Source organism: Gorilla gorilla, chromosome 9, assembly GCF_029281585.2.
Source record: "Gorilla gorilla gorilla isolate KB3781 chromosome 9, NHGRI_mGorGor1-v2.1_pri, whole genome shotgun sequence".
Taxonomy (NCBI): Eukaryota; Metazoa; Chordata; class Mammalia; order Primates; family Hominidae; genus Gorilla; species Gorilla gorilla.
In genome coordinates, this window is record NC_073233.2 from 15,573,116 (window position 1) to 15,589,987 (window position 16,872).

Consider the following 16,872-nt stretch of genomic DNA (forward strand, 5'->3'; position numbering starts at 1 on the left):
TGCCCGGTCTCAGGTATGTCTTTCTCAGCAGTGTAAAAATGGACTAATACACTGCCCCAAAGCTTCCTTCTAAGACTGTAGTTAAAAGATGCCACATACTTTAAAGATGTGCATCAAAATATCAAAAGTAGTTATCTCTGGGTGGTAAAATTTGAGGTAATTTTAATTTTATTGTTTATGCTTTTGTGCACTGTTAGCATTTCTTACTATGAACATGTCATTTCTGAGACACCCCAAAGTCGTCTTTCAAAGCCAGCTCTCTTCCCCCAGTCTAAGGTTTTCCACGGGAACTACATAGGCTCAGATACCCCAGGGCTTATCTGCTAAAAATCAAGGTAGAAAATATCCAGCTATATAACTGCTTCCACAAATGTGTGACCTTCAGAAGGTGTGGATGAACTAGGACTCTGAAACCCAAGAACCACTTATGAAGCATACACAGTTAATTCTACTGTTCCACTGTCACCACTCCTTCCCAAGCAGACTACAAGGGAGGCCAGAAGCTCAGATGCAAAGTTTATAGCAGGGATGGGGAATACAGCAACATGGAGGCTCCAATAGCCCAGAACAGAGGGAACTTTTGGGTTTCTTTTCTGTTTTTTTTTTTGAGGTGGAGTCTCACACTGTCACCCAGGCTGGAGTGCAGTGGCACGATCCACCCAGGTTGGAGTGCAGTGGCGCGATCTCAGCTCACAGCAACCTCTGGCTCCGGGCTTCAACAATTCTCCTGCCTCAGCCTCCCACGTAGCTGGGACTACAGGCGTGCACCACCATGCCCAGCTAATTTTTTTGTATTTTTAGTAGAGATGGAGTTTCACCATGTTGACCAGACTGGTCTCGAACTCCTGACCTCAGGTGATCTGCCCGCCTTGGCCTCCCAAAGTGATGGGATTATAGGCGTGAGCCACCACACCCGGCCAACTTTTGGGTTTCTTAAACAACCCACGGTTTCTTAAACAGTCCCATTAATAAATCTGTTGATCCCTCAGAGGTCCCTTTGTATAGCCGTACACATGAAGCACATAGGGAACAACATTGAAAAATCCTAGAGGGATCAGAATTTGCCCCAAGTATAAAGAAAGCTGATGCCAAAGAGGAAAATAAAACTGAGAAATCTGGCTTCTTGCTTAGTGGCCTATTTATTAAAGTATGCACATAGCTTGCCTCTTTGGCCTTCCACCTTCAACAATTTTTTGTTATTGTTCTTTTTGTGACTTTACAGAATCATAATTAGGTTGACTAAGTTGTATCAATATTAAATAGACATTTGTTTAAAGCAAACAACAAAAAGCTCTTCTTTCTCCAGTCCACTCTTCAGGTTTATGTATGGTACAGTAAGTAAGTACACAAAAAACCCCAATATTATCTCAACTCAATGATTTTATCCATCATTTAGATTTTTTTTCCTTAATTAATCTTGTTCCACCCCAAAGAGCACAATGCTCTATAAAGTCAAAGAAGAAAAAAGGGCAGAAATGGAAGAAGCTACAAGGAAGACAAGGAAGACATTTTGATTCTAAAACTGAAGAAGAGAGAAAAGAGCAGAGATGCATTTGACTATAATTTAAATATCACAGACATGGTCTAATTATCAGGGTATTCAAAAAAGATGCTGCCCAGTCATGACCAATGACACAGTGCTGCCCAGATCCAGTTCCATGAGAATGCTCTCTTCTTGGGGCCCCTCACTTATATTCCTCACTTATATACAAAAATCTCTACCCCCGGCCGGGCGCGGTGGTTCACGCCTATAATTCCAGCACTTTGGGAGGCCGAGGCGGGTGGATCATGAGGTCAGGCGTCCGAGACCAGCCTGGCCAACATAGTGAAACCCCGTCTCTACTAAAAATACAAAAAATTAGCCAGGTGTGGTGGTGGGCGCCTGTAATCCCAGCTACTTGGGAGACTGAAGCAGGAGAATCACTTGAACCTGGAAGGCAGAGGTTGCAGTCAGCCAAGATTGTGCCACTGCACTCCAGCCTGGGTGACAGTGCGAGACTTCATCTCAAAACAAAAAAACAAAAAAACAAAAAAAAAACACTCTACCCCCAAAAAAATGGTGGTGGAAGGAGGAAACAAAGAGTCATGGTGACACCAGTGTATGTATACTCCAAAGTCTTCTTCCCAGGCCTTTCTAATGACTAAGAAATTCAAAGTAGGAAAGCACTTCCCTGCAGGTAGTTTCACAACAGCCACAAAGTAACATACCAGTTCTGCTGGTAATTCTAAAAAAATTAAAAATAAAAAATCTTATTTCTAATCATGCTTTAAATCTACTTTAGAATGGAATAGGAAATACATTATTTTAAATCAATTGTTTTCTTAGCCAGGCACAGTGGCTCATGCCTATAATCCCAACACTTTGGGAAGACAAGGCAGGAGGATTACTTGAGCCCAGGAGTTCGAGACCAGCCTGGGCAACATGGTGAGACCCTGCATCTACAAGACATAAAAAAACAATTAGCTGGGCATCGTGGCACACTCCTTTAGTCCCAACTACTCAGGAGGCTGAGTCAGGAGGCTCACTTGAGCCCAGGAGTTCAAGGCTACAGTAAGCTACGATCATGCTACTGCACCCAGCCTGGGTAACACAGCAACACCTTGTCTCTTAAAAAGCAAAACAAAACAAAAACAATAGCATAAATACAGAAATTACAATGTACATATGTCAGTTGGTAAAGATAATAAGTGTCTCAGGGATGACATAAATTGAACTAAATATTCATTGTGTTTACTTTTTTCCTGAAAAGTTATTCATAATCACCAAAATAAAAGAAAATAAACTTGGTAACATCATGCATGCTGGGTTCATCCCAAAGCCCTTCTCTCCCCAATCCTGGATTGGGGCCAGAGGCACCAACACTCAAGATCTCACCTCTTGAGGCAGCTCCAGCTTTGACCGGTCATCCAGGCCATTGGAATGCAAACCCATCAGGTATGGAACAGGAGCATCTAAGAAATGCAGGAGAGAAGCTGGGAGAATAGGGACATAGACATGCTGCCACTGGAAAGGAAACATGAGAGCTGTAATCGTCTCCGCCACAGTCATCAGTCTCTGGTAATCTGGGTCAACAACAACAAAAAAAGCACACACACAAATCAGTCAAAAACAAGGCACTTGCTTTCCAAACAGTAAGTTAAAACTTTCAGTACAATTTCTTATTTAGAAACGATCACGATAAACTTCAGCTAGGGTATGCTCAATGTGATTCCCTTGAGGGTGTCCGAGAGACAACCAAGAGACCCTTGTGGACCACAAATTGAAATAAACCTACACACACAGGTCCCTGCTCATAATAAAATCTAATATGGAAATACAACAAAAATAATTAATGACATCTTGCTCCAAATACTACCACAGAATGTTAAGTAGATCCTCTTAAGAAAGTGGGTAGGAGAACTGAACAAAAAGAAAGACAGTGGTTCTGGGTCTCCATTCAGCATGGAAGCAAAAACATGCTCAGTTCTCACTAAGATACATCTGCAGAACATCCTATAAGGAGCTTATGTGAGCTTTGCCTGCGAAGTCAAGCACAAAGAACCACCAAGCATGCAGAAGCTGGTTTTCCACACTAGCCAAGTCTGCCCTACACCTGGCAACCTTTCCTGAATGAGAACAGCATAAAAATGTTATTTTAACGTTTCAATAAAAAGCTTCCCTAGAGGCTGGGCATGGTGGCTCATGCCTGTAATGCCAGCACTTTGGGAGGCCGAGGCAGGTGAATCACTTGAGGTCAGGAGTTCGAGACCAGACTGGCCAACCAACATGGTGAAACCCCGTCTCTACTAAAAATACAAAAATTAGCCGGGCGTGGTGGCATGCACCTGTAATCCCAGCTACTTGGGAGGCTGAGACGTGAGAATTGCTTGAACCTGGGAGGCAGAGGTTGCAGTGAGCCGAGACTGCACAGCTGACACGCCAGCCAGTGACAGAGCTAGACTCCTTCTTAAAAAAAAAAAAAAAGGCTTCCCTAGAACTTGAAAGACTCAGAGGATTGACTTTAGCGACTCAAAACTCTTGTTATAGGTCAGAGATCATAGCCTAAAGGGAAGGCTCATGGGCTCGTGATCATATTTGGCTTATCTTCAGAATGTAATTTCTAGGCCTTTTTTTTTTTGTGACGGGGTCTTGCTCTGTTGCCCAGGCTAGAGTGCAGTGGTGCCATCTCAGCTCACTGCAACCTCCACCTCCCGGGTTCAAGTGATTCTCCTGCCTCAGCCTCCCAAGTAGCTGGGATTACAGGTGCCCACCACTGCGCCTGGCTAATTTTGTATTTTTGGTAGAGACGGGGTTTCACCATCTCGGCCAGGCTGGTCTCGAACTCCTGACCTTGTGGTCCACCCGCCTCGGCCTCCCAAAGTGCTGGGATTACAGGTGTGAGCCACAGCGCCCAGCCAGCCTTTTTTTTTTTTTTTAATGACTAATAAATATATTGGTACAGCCAATAAAATTGACTAGTTAAAACTTTTTTTTTTTTTTTGACAGAGTTTTGCTGTTGTTGCCCAGGCTGGAGTGCAATGGCACGATCTTGGCTCCACAACCTCCGCCTCCCGGGTTTAAGCGATTCTCCTGCCTCAGCCTCCTGAGTAGCTGGGATTACAGGCATGCGCCACCACCCGAGCTAATTTTGTATTTTTTAGTAGAGACAAGGTTTCTCCATGTCAGGCTGGTCACGAACTCCCAACCTCAGGTGATCCGCCTGCCTCGGCCTCCCAAAGTGCTGGGATTACAGGCATGAGCCACTGTGCTTGGCCTAAAACTTAAATTTTACAAATTACTATTCACAAATGATATGATGGTTTCAGGCATTTAAGGACAAAGCAGAAATATACATTTTTAAATCATATGAGTAAAATCCTTCTGGAATGGCTGGTTTCAAATGAGCTGTCATAGGAATTAAAACGATGTTATGCACTAAAAACCCACTCCACCATTTAAATCACAGCTTGGTTCATAAAGTAGTTGTAAGTAACAAAAAACTTTCTAGGAAATGAGGAAATCTCAGTACAAAGGGAACAGAAACTGAAAAGTATTAAGGTAGAAGTTTAGCAAAACATCCTACATTTGCTCACTAATAAAGCTTTGAAAGTTGCCTATCACCTTGCTCCTAGCTAATCAAAGAAGAGCATAACCTGTAGATAACTTTACTAGTGTGATAAATATGTATCTATTTGGTCTTTTCCCCGGTTCCTTAAACACACAGCTCCTAAAACCCTTGGAAGCTACTGGGCAGTAAGAATATCTTTTGAGTGAGATTGTCTCAAAAAACAAAAAAAAAGGATGTCTTTTAAACCGGGTGTAATGGCTCAAACCTGCAATCCCAGCACTTTTTTTGTTTTTTGAGACAAAGTCTCGCTCTGTCACCCAGGTTGGAGTGCAGTGGCGCAATCTTGGCTCACTGCAACCTATGCTTCCCAGGTTCAAGCGATTCTCTTGCCTCAGCCTCCCCAGTAGCTGGGATTATAGGCACGAGCCACCACGCCTGGCTAATTTTTGTATTTTTAGTAGAGAAGGAGTTTCATGATGTTGGCAAGGGTGGTCTCGAACTCCTCACCTCAAATGATCCACCCATCTCGGCCTCCCAAACTGCTGGGATTAAAGGTGTGAGCCACCGTGCCCGGCCCATTTTTATGACTTGTATGTGCAGATAAAGACATCAGACTTGGAATCACTCTATAAATAAGCCCCCTCTAAACAAACTACAGGGCAGCTCCTACGTATTTATGAACAATTATAAACTATCCTGGGAGGTTGCAAAACAATGATTAGTATGCTCCCATTTGTGTTCTTTTTGAAAAGTATATATATAGTATATACATGGCTATACCTACAAGTAAGCAGAAAACAGTGGTAACCTCCCTGAAGGAGAACCAGGGTGCAGAGGTAGAAGTTACACACTTCGCTGTACACTCTTCTAATGCTGTAAATTTCTACCCTTCATTTTACACTCCTGAAATGCCTTTTTTCAAATTTTATTTTATTTATTTATTATTTTATTGGAGACAGGGTCTTGCTCTGTCGCCCAGGCTGGAGTGCAGTGGTGTGATCTCTGCTCGCTGCAACCTCTGCCTCCTGGGTTCAAGTGATTCTCGTGCCTCAGCCTCTGGAGTAGCTGGGATTACAAGTGTGTACCACCACACCCAGCTAATTTTTGTATTTTTAGTAGAGATGAGGTTTTATCATGTTGGTCAGGTTGGTCTTAAGCTTCTGATCTCAAGTGATCTGTCCTCCTCGGCCTCTCAAAGTGCTGGGATTACAGGCGTGAGCCACCGCACCTGGCCTCAAGTTTTATTTTAATATACCATACAGATTTCATAGTGTATATGTATAATTTAAAGAATATTAAAATTAATACATATATATTCAACACCTAACATAAAAAATAGTACATTAGGCCAGGTGTGGTGGCTCATGCCTGTAATCCCAGCACCTTGGCAGGCCAAGGTAGGCGGATCGCTTGAAGTCAGGAGTTTAAGACCAACCTGGCGAGCATAGCAAAACCCCGTCTCTACTAAAAACACAAAAATTAGCTGGGGGTGGTGGCACGTGCCTGTAATCCCAGCTACTAGGGAGGCTGAGGCAGAAGAATCGTTTGAACCCGGGAGGCAGAGGTTGCAGCGAGCCAAGATCGCGCCACTGCACTCCAACCTGGGCAACAGAGTGAAACTTCATCTCAAAAAATATATATATAATAGCGTATTATTAAAAATACTGGAAAAGAGGGAATTTTTAAAACTTAAGAGATTACTTCTCAGGGATAGGATACTAGATCAAAGAAAAAGGAGCTGAGTGCAGTGGCTCACGCCTGTAATCCCAACACTTTGGGAGGCCAAGGTGGCCAGTTCACTTGAGGTCAGGAGTTTGAGACCAGGCTGGCCAACATGGCAAATCCCATCTCTGCTAAAAATACAAAAATTAGCCAGGTGTGGTGGCACATACCTGTAGTCCCAGCTACTCGGGAGGCTGAGGCACAAGAACTGCTTGAACCCGGGACGTGGAGGCTATAGGGGGCTGAGATCGCACCACTGCACTCCAGCCTGGGCGACAGAGCAAGACCCCGTCTTAAAAAAAAGGGAGTTGGGGAGAACTTTCAACTTTCTCTGCATTATTTGTGCACATATTATTTATTTGTTTTTAAAAACTATTATTTTCATTAAGGATACACAAAAAATTTGATATCCAGCTACTATATGAAGAAAAGAGAGGAAAATATTTGATTCCCTTTGGAATTGTTTTAATTATATGCCTTAAGCAATCATTATTTTTACAGTAAAAGACTACTTTAGATAGTAAAATATCATTGGAGATTTCTTACCAACCTCCACTTAGCCAACTCACTTTACCGATTGATTTTCCCCACTCTGAGTAAAGCATACATTGCTCCCACTCATTTGTTCCCAAACCTGTGCTAGCTGAACTTACTACTGGATTATATAACGTAACCAAATATTGTGTAAATAAATGGTAAAATCTGAGGGCAAAAAGAAAGAATGTCTGTTTCTCTGGAAACAAAATTAAATGCTTTTAAAAGACTCAGTAATACAAAGTCACTAAAAAACACTGTAATTGAATTAGGCATACCATGAAGCAATTAAGAATAAAAAACTAGGGAACACTACAAAAATCTAGAAGTAGTCTCTGCTCATGTTCTTTTGCAAGGTTCTTTATCACTCCACTTTAAAAAAAAAAAAAAAAAGTAACCAGAGCTGGGCGCAGTGGCTCACACCTGTAATACCAGCACTTTGAGGCCGAGGCGGGTGGATCACGAGGTCAAGAAATCGAGACCATCCTGGCCAACATGGTGAAACTGCATCTCTACCAAAAATACAAAAATTAGGTGGGTGTGGTGGTGCACACCTGTAGTCCCAGCTACTCAGGAGGCTGAGGCAGAAGAATTGCTTGAACTCAGGAGACAGAGGTTGCAGTGAGCCGAGATTGCGCCACTGCACTCCAGCGTGGCAACAGAGCAAGACTCCACCTCAAAAAAAAAAGAAAAAAGAAAAGTAAAGTAACTAGGAAATCTAGTCAATGTATTATGGGTGTGGTTTACGCAAGAAGTGCAGATATCTGATTTGTGAATTCATAATCATGAGAAATGCCTGGACCCTTCGTCAAAGATTAGTGACTATACAGTTATATGTTTTAAGTTAAATTATTTAGGCCAGGTGCGGTGGCTCACGCCTGTAATCCCAGCACTTTGGGAGGCTGAGGCTGGTGGATCACCTGAGATCAGGAGTTCGAGACCAGCCCGGCCAACATGGTGAAACCTCATCTCTACTAAAAATACAAAAATTAGCCAGGCGTGGTGTCCTAGCTACTCGGGAGGCTGAGGCAGGAGAATCACTTGATCCCAGGAGGCGGAGGTTGCAATGAGCCGAGATCATGCCACTGCATTCCAGCTTAGGCGACAAGAGCAAACTCCGTCTCAAAAATAATAATAAATAATAAATAGTTTAACTATAAAATTAATTTTATATCATTTTTAGGATTCTGTGACTTAACTGACTTTTTTGGTTTCCAATCAACTACTCTACCAGGCCACTTCAGATAAAGAGCTTCTGTTCTGCATATAATTTTTAAATAAGGCCAGGTGCAGTGGCTCATGCCTGTAATCCCAGCACTTTGGGAGGCCAAGGAAGGTGGATTGCTTAAGCCCAGAGTTCAAGATCAGCCTGGGCAACATGGCAAAACCTCATCTCTACAAAAAATACAAAAACTAGCCAGACTCGGCAGTACATGCCTGTAGTCCCAGCTACCCAGGAGGCTGAGGTGGGAGGATCATCTGAGTCTGGGGAGGTCAAGGCTGCAGTGAGTCATGATTGTGCCACTGCACTCTAGCATAGGTGACAGAATGAGACCCTGTCTCAAAAAAAGTAATAATAATTTTTTAACAACCAATTAAAAATTATGCTATTAAAAAAACACTAATTCTATTTGGACTAAAGAATAAATATTATCTAAAAGTAAATAAAATGACCTATACCAAAAAGAAAACACTGCTTAAAACTGCCAATTCAGCGTTCCAAAGGGTTACACTTTCAGAATCTTACAATTCAGCCTGCATTCCTTTTCCCTATGTAACACCTCTTTTCTATTCAGAGGGCAGGACATGCAGCAGGCAAAATCAACTGCAGTGGTGATAGCTTGTTTTTCGCCAGAGTGATTTTTATCCATACAAGGAAGATGTCTTTGGATCATTAATATAACTACTTCAAGAAAACCAACCTAAATTGTTTAAAGCACTCTATTAACAACAAAAAGCATAATTTACATCCAATGAAAAGTAATCCACTCCACTGTGGCCTCAGCCAGGCTCAGCAATATCCAGGAATTTCTGAAAAAAGCTTTCTCTTGTCCATGCTGAGCCTGACTTTAGGTCCTAAGTTAAATTCAATTCTACATACTAACCATCTCAATTACATTCAAACCTCCTAAAATTCTTATTATGGATACAGTAACCCATATTCTAGGAAATACAAAAGAAACTCAGATAGAAGAATGTTATTTTTCCATTGTGTTCATCATATTTGTTTCAATCATCCTTTCCTTGCCTCTAAACACCCCCAATGCCTAAAAGCCTACTGTATCTTCTAACACTCTATATAGTTTGGTTTCCTCCTCTCTGTTCTGTTCTAAACCAGAGAAGTTCCTCCCTATTCAACTAATTCTCCATTTCAAAGTATTTTTATGAAGCTCCAGCCAAGAAATAGCTAGGAAAGCAATATGATTTGTCCAAGTCTATATTTCACCCAGAGACAGGAGGCTGTAACTTCGTATCTTAAACTAGAAGTTGCAAAGTGAAGCCTCAGGAACTATATTCAGCCAGCAGATGCCTTTTGTTTGGCCTGCAGTGTTTAAAAAGAACATTATTGCCAATATTTAAAAATCAGAGATTTCATGTAAAAAATCTGGGTCCTCATGAATTATTGGAATATTTAGTAACATCAGGCCAGTATACCCACAAGGAATTAACTGGAGCTGATTAGCGGCTATCCACTTTATATGAGGTATGCGCTCTTCAGTTCAACATAGTTTCCATTACTTCACCTTCAAACTATATCCAGAACCCAACCATTCCACACCACTTCACTGTTATCTCCTTAGTTCTAACTGACATCACCTCTCACCTGGATTATTACAAATTACCTCTTAACGGAACTCTTTGCTTTCTTCCATTCTCCCTTTGGGGATATACTCTTAATATAATGGCCAGAGTGATCCTGTTAAAAGCCTAAGTTATTCATTTATTTAACAACATTTATTGAGCACCCTTATATACCAGCCACAGTTTTAGTGCTTGGAATCCATCAATGAGCAAAAAGCAAAAGCCCTGCCATTGTGGAGGTCCATTCCTTTGCCCATGGACCAAATCTGGGAAATTTGAGCATCAAAATAAATAATTATAGTGAATTATAACCTGAGTAAAATAAAAATCTATGAATCCATACAATAATAAACAAAGGAGAAAGAAACACTCTTCATTATGGTATAATGCCAATTAATAAATACAGATAAAGTTTGAAAACCACTATTCTGCCAGCCTGGGCAATAAAGCAAGACCCTAGCTCTACAAAAAAAAAAAATTTTTTTTTAATTAGCCAGGCATGGTGGTGGGCACCTGTAGTCCCAGCTACTCGGGCAGCTGAGATGGGAAGATCACTTGAGTCCAGGATATCAAGACTGCAGTGAGCCATTATTGTGCCACTACACTCTAGCCTGGGTGATAGAGTAAGACTCTATTTCTTTAAAAAAAAAAAAAAAAAATTAAGGCTGGGCACAGTGGCACCTGTAATCCCAGCACTTTGGGAAACCAGGCAGGAGGTTCAGCCCAGGAGTTTGAGACCAGCCTGGGCAATGTAGCAAGACCCCATGTCTACAAAAAATAAAAAATTAGCCAGGCATGGTGGTGCATGCCTGTAGTTCCAGCTACACGGGAAGCTGAGGTGGGAGGATCACTTGAGCACGGGAGGACGAGGCTGCAGTGAGCCATGAAGGCACCACTTAACTCCAACCTGGGCAGCAGAGTGAGATCCTGTCTCAAAAGGAAAAAGAAAAGAAAAAGAAAATCACCTTTTTGCTACTATCCTTGAAATAACTGATTCAGAATAGAATCATCAATAGATGCTAAACTATTAGGCATCCATAAACTGCAAATATAATTCAAAAAATAAAAACTAAAAAAAAAAATGGTTAGGCAAAACTTTAAAGAAGAACAGAATAATTAGTTTCAAAGTATCTCCCCACGACTTACATGTTAATTACCAAGGGAAAAATTATAACTTTCCAGTTAAGAAACCACAGACACCATCTTAACCAAGTGAGCAGATTAGTATCACCAAAAATGAGACAAAATGACATCATATGCCTGCCTCCTGTAATCATGAAAACTGACAGTATGTGCCTCCTAATATAATGCACTGAGAGAAGCACAACATCACTTCTATGGTATTTTAGGCAAAAATTTATAATCTGAATCTAATCATGAAAACATCAGACAAAACCAAATTAAGGGACAGTCTATAAAATAACTTGCTTGTACTCTTCAAAAATGTCTATGTCATGAAAGACAAAAGCTGAGAAACTCACAACTAAAAGCAATGCATGATATGGCACTAGATCCTGAATAAGGAATTTTTTTAAATTATCATAACAGACATTATCGGGTACCAGAGAAACTTTAACATAGTATTGTCTCAATGTTAGGTTTTCCGAATTTGATCAATGATAGTTATTTAAGAGAATGTTTTTATTCTTAGGAAATAAACACATGAGAATTTAGGAGTCACAATAACTCTCAATGGTTCAGTTATGTTCACACACAGAGAGAGATCGTAATAAAGCAAATGTGGCAAAATGTTAACAATTGGTGAATTTGGGATAGGTTATACAAGAGTCCTTTGAACACTCCTCGCAAATCTTCCGTAAGCTAGAAATTATTTTAAAATAAAAAGTAAAAAAAATTGAAAACTCTGATGGCTATCTAAGAGCCATTTAAGAGTAAAAGCCAAAGTCCTTACAATGGCCTACAAGATTCTATACCATCTGGCCTCCAGTTAAGTCTCTAACACCATCTCCTACTATACTTCTGCTCATTCACTCCATTCCATCCATCCAGCTTCTGGTTCTTGAATACACGAAGCACATTCTTGTCTTAGACCGTTTATACTTCCTGTGCCCTTTGCCTGTAATACTTTTCCTACAGATATTAACAGGTCACTCAGGGATGCCTACCTAACCACCCTATTATAAACTGGAACTTCTCTTCCCCAAATACTATCCCTTTCCCTGTTTTATTTTTCTTTATAACCCTTATTAAGCACCTTACAAACTACATATTTTATATATTTATTTAATCACCTCTCTTCTCCCACTAAAATTTAAGTTCCACTATAGCAACAATTTTTCTGTCTTGTCCACCACTACCCTTGAAACAACGCCTGACACATAGTGCACTCTCAGTAAACATGTACTGAATGAATGAATTTCATGTTACTAGCCTGGCTCATTAAGTAAGCATCTGTTTCTTTCTAATCTACTTTACTATTTTGTCCAAATATGCTGCTTACACTCAACCTCCCATTTATAAAAACAATTCAGTTAAGCAAACAACAAAAAGATGCAACACATCCACATTTTCTCAATATATAAAGGATTGTCCTTTGTGAATCCTCAATTTTACTAGGCTGAGGAAGAGGCAGAAATAACTCTGCAGAATGACAGAACAGAACTGATGGAAAGTCAGCTTCCTGTGACCATCACCTCCTACCCACCCCTCTTTTCACTTCAATCAGAAGGGACATAGGAAGCAATGTTCCCCTCCAAGACTGGAATGCCCAGCAAAAGGCCATGAAGATAGTTAATCAGAAATACTGGCCCTCTCACGTCTATCAATTTTCCATCCACCACCTACCTGCAAAAGATCTGGGTTTTGCTCAAACTGTAATAGCTCTTAACCTTTACAGTCAGCCTCACTGTATCTGAACATGGAAAGCAAGGAAGCCTGAGGCAGGCAGAAGGCTCTAGTAAGCACTGACTTACGCTGTGAGTAGAGCAGTATTTGAAACTCCAGAAGGGCACAAGTAAAAAGCTGAAACACATTCTCCACCCCGAGCAGTTCAAAAACCTCTTTGACAGGAAAGTCAAATAGGGGAAGCTCATTGGTACTTGGTCTCTGGCAGATTATTGGCCCATAGACCCCAGAAAACTTCAAGGACCGGCCAGGAGGTGGGAGTGGCACCTCGTAGAGTACGTTGTATATGTAGCTCTCAAGGGGCAGTGGAGGGGGCTGAGGTGAAGTGACTGCCTGGTGGAGTTGCTCCAGCACGCTCCGACATGCCTTCATGAAAGACATGGGTGTGATGAGGCAGATGCACTTAGAGACGTAGAGAGTGTCCCGGCTAATGTCATAGGAGTTGAAGCGCTGCAGTTTGGTCACAGGAGTGTCTTCACCATCCTCCATGCTGCTCTGGTCTCTGTCATCAGCATGGGGAGCATGTAGGACATCATACTCAGCATTGTGCATGTGGTAGAGGGTCTGCATTGCACTGCAGATCTGCTTGCTAGTCACCTCTTCATAAAATGTGAGGGCAAACCCAAATGTCCGAGAGCCATCCTCCCTTGTGATAATAAAGGCATGGAATTGGGGCTCCCTGGGATCAGCCTGGGTCTTGAATGCCAGCCCTTTGGGCATACATAGCTGCAAAAGACAACAAGGCAACAAGCAGTGAGAACACTCACTGGCGATCCTCTTTCAGAACACCATCACTATTTATTTATTTATAGAGCACCTACTAAGCTGAGCGTGTATCTGGCTTAAAGCTCTCTCTTTCTAATGCAAGACATGCAAGTAAATAAAAATCATAATGCAGTCATCAGGGATATACAAAAGTATATGCAAAGTACTACAGGAACACAGAACAGACAACCCAGCCTGGGAATATCAGAAAAAGCTACAAAAATGGGCCAGGTGCAGTGGCTCACACCTGTAATCCCAGCATTTTGGGAGGCTAAGGCAGGTGGATCGCTTGAGGCCAGCAGTTCAAGACCAGCCTGGGCAACATGGCGAAACCCTGTCTCTACTAAAAACACAAAAATTAACCAGGTGTGCTGGTGCACGCCTATAATCCCAGCCACTGGGGAGGCAGAGGCATAAGAATCACTTGACTCAGGAGACGGAGGTTGCAGTGAGCCAAGATCATGCACTGCACTCCAGCCTGAGCGACAGAGCAAGACTGTCACCAAAAAAAGGTAATGTTAGAGTTCATCAAGTACACAAGGGATAGGAGGGTATTTTGGGGACAAGAAGAAAATGCACAAAGACATGGAGATAAAAGAAAACTTGGAAAATTTAGGAAATGGTAGGTGGTTAAGCATGACAGCATGACAGAGAGTAAGATATGTATATTAGGAGATGATGCTAGAAATATATCTAAAAACCAGATACATGCAACTTTATACCTAAAAATAAAACAAACTTGTAAATAGTATTGGACTATCACCTCACAAAATTCTGTCATTAGTAAAACTTCTTTTCACATCAAAAAGTATGCTCATTTCATATAAACCAAGGAGATGACATAATCAGGATATAGATGTACTGTTTTCACTCTAATTCAGATAGGTTATATAAAGAAACTTGGAGAGTTAAACAAACTGACCTGAATCAATCACTTCCCATTTTCCAGTTTTACATGAACCTGGCTATACAAATAAAATATGATATCCTGGGTTAACAAATACAAGGACCTATATTATATTATATCTATTAGCCTTAAACTTGATTTCCCAAAGGCTAGGTATTTCTAGAACATAGCATGTTAAAATGAAATAAACGCTAGACTAGGAGTCAAAAAACTTGAGGCTCTCAAAGACAGTTTCTTCATCTGTGAAATAATAATACAGTTTCCTCTCCCTACCTCACAGGGTTTTTGTATGCATCAAACAAGACCATCCTCTAAAAACTACAGAATGCTATTAAAAATGTAATAGAAGGCCAGGTGCAGTGGCTCACGCCTATAGTCGCAGCACTTTGGGAGGTCAAGGTAGGCGGACTGTTTAAGCCCAGGAATTTGAGAACAGCCTGGACAATACAGCAAAACCCTGTTTCTATAAAAAAAAATATACAAAAAAATAGCCAGGCATAGTGTCATGCACCAGTAGTCCCAGCTACTCGGGTGGCTGAGGTGGGAGGATCACTTGAGCTCAGGAGGATGAGGCTGCAGTGAGGCAAGATCACACCACTGCTCTCCAACAGCCTGGGCGACAGAATGAGACCCTGTCTCAAAATCAAATGCAATAGAGGCAGTACAAAGATAAGGTTAAGAGCAGAGGTCTGGAACCAGACTACAGTGCTCAAACTCCAACTCAACTACTTATTGGCCATGTGAGCTTGAATACATTACCTAACCTCTTTGGATCTTAATTTCTTCATCTGTAAAATATGTACGTGTGTATGTGTTTATTTAATACTACCCATGTAAAGAGTACTGTGAGGATTAAATAAGTTAATTCATATAAAATGCTTATTAGAGTGCCTAGCACAAGGTGAATATTCAATAAAGGTTAGCTTACTCTAGTGGTATATTCTTCCACATGAGATTTTTAAATGCTGTCCTATCTAAAATTATGATGAAACAAAAAAATGAAAATAAAATTATGATGAAACCAAAATACCCACTTCTGTCATATTACTCAGATATATACAGTGCAGAATGAAAGAAAACAATTTTAAACTAGTGAAGTTTAAAATTAACTCATCATATAATCTCAATGCAATAAATAATCAACAGATCAGGACCACAAAATAAGTTCACTGACACAATACTATGTATTTCTCTGACACAACAGAAACACATTATAACTTTTAGCATATTTAATATATTCTGAATATTTGGTATTTTGACCAAAATGCAGAATAATAAACAATATGAATTATAATCCTTTCTTCAAAAGTTATTGGTATTTGGTGGCACCACTGCTACCACAGCCTGAACTCACAATCCTATTATAAATTACTCTGTAAATTATCTCATACTTGTGGCTAACAAATACCAACCATTCCTACTGCATCTTGGTCAAAGGGATTCCATTCTACGTTCTCAGGATATCGTGCAAGGACCTTAGATTTGAATGTTCTTCTCAATGGTGTCTGCTCAAAATTTTCTCCTGTAAGAAAAAGAATGAAGTAAATCACTTCTACAAAATCCCTTTAAGTCACAGGGTTATAAATGTCTGAGCTTGGTAGTCCAGCAAGGTACAGAAATGAAGGCAAGGGGGTTAGTATGCCAACCATCTAAGAATAAAAATAGGAAAGGCATTAAAGTTATTAGGTCAGTAAAGAAGCTGAAAAAGTATAGCATGGTTAATGTCAGACATCACTAGCTGTCAGTTCTTCTTCAAAATGAAATTACTACTACAAACCCAGTGGTTAATTTTCTTGGGAGAGAGTGAGAAAGCACAAGGAATGACAAGGATTGTATCTATCTTTTTTTTCCCCTGAAAGCCACATTTAATTTGCTTAAAGTCAACTAAAAACATCACAGAAGCATATTTTACCTAAAATTCAGAATAAACTATGCATTTCAATGATCTCTGGGAAAAATACAAAGAAATGAAAAGATATAAGAACATTAACGAAGCAGATTTCAGGGTAAATCTAATGAGATATTCTGTCAATTCAGAATTACTTGAAATTTCTGGAATTGTCCTTTGTTTTCCCATTCCCCCTCCTAAAAACACTAAAGTATATTGAAATAACAACATTAAAGTGAAGAGAGAAAGAACCAAAGAACCCACCACCTAGAAGGATACAAATCTGAAAAATCTAGTGGTCAAAAAAGGCACAAGAAAGTTAGAAGGTCAAAGGTTACAAA

General features: G+C 40.6%; 1 protein-coding gene across 8 annotated transcripts in view; it reads right to left on the reverse strand.

Moving 5' to 3' along the window:
* The window catches only part of DENND5A (DENN domain containing 5A), a 127,806-nt gene that overhangs the window by 51,721 nt on the left and 59,213 nt on the right, over positions 1 to 16,872 (reverse strand). For all 8 annotated transcript variants that reach the window (XM_019037258.4, XM_004050664.5, XM_055355409.2 and 5 more), the window contains 3 exons: positions 16,056 to 16,165; positions 13,040 to 13,697; positions 2,876 to 3,063 (listed from right to left, as the gene is read on the reverse strand). In XM_019037258.4, coding sequence (XP_018892803.2) covers positions 2,876 to 3,063; positions 13,040 to 13,697; positions 16,056 to 16,165 — 956 coding nt within the window. The remainder of the gene's footprint in view (positions 1 to 2,875; positions 3,064 to 13,039; positions 13,698 to 16,055; positions 16,166 to 16,872) is intronic.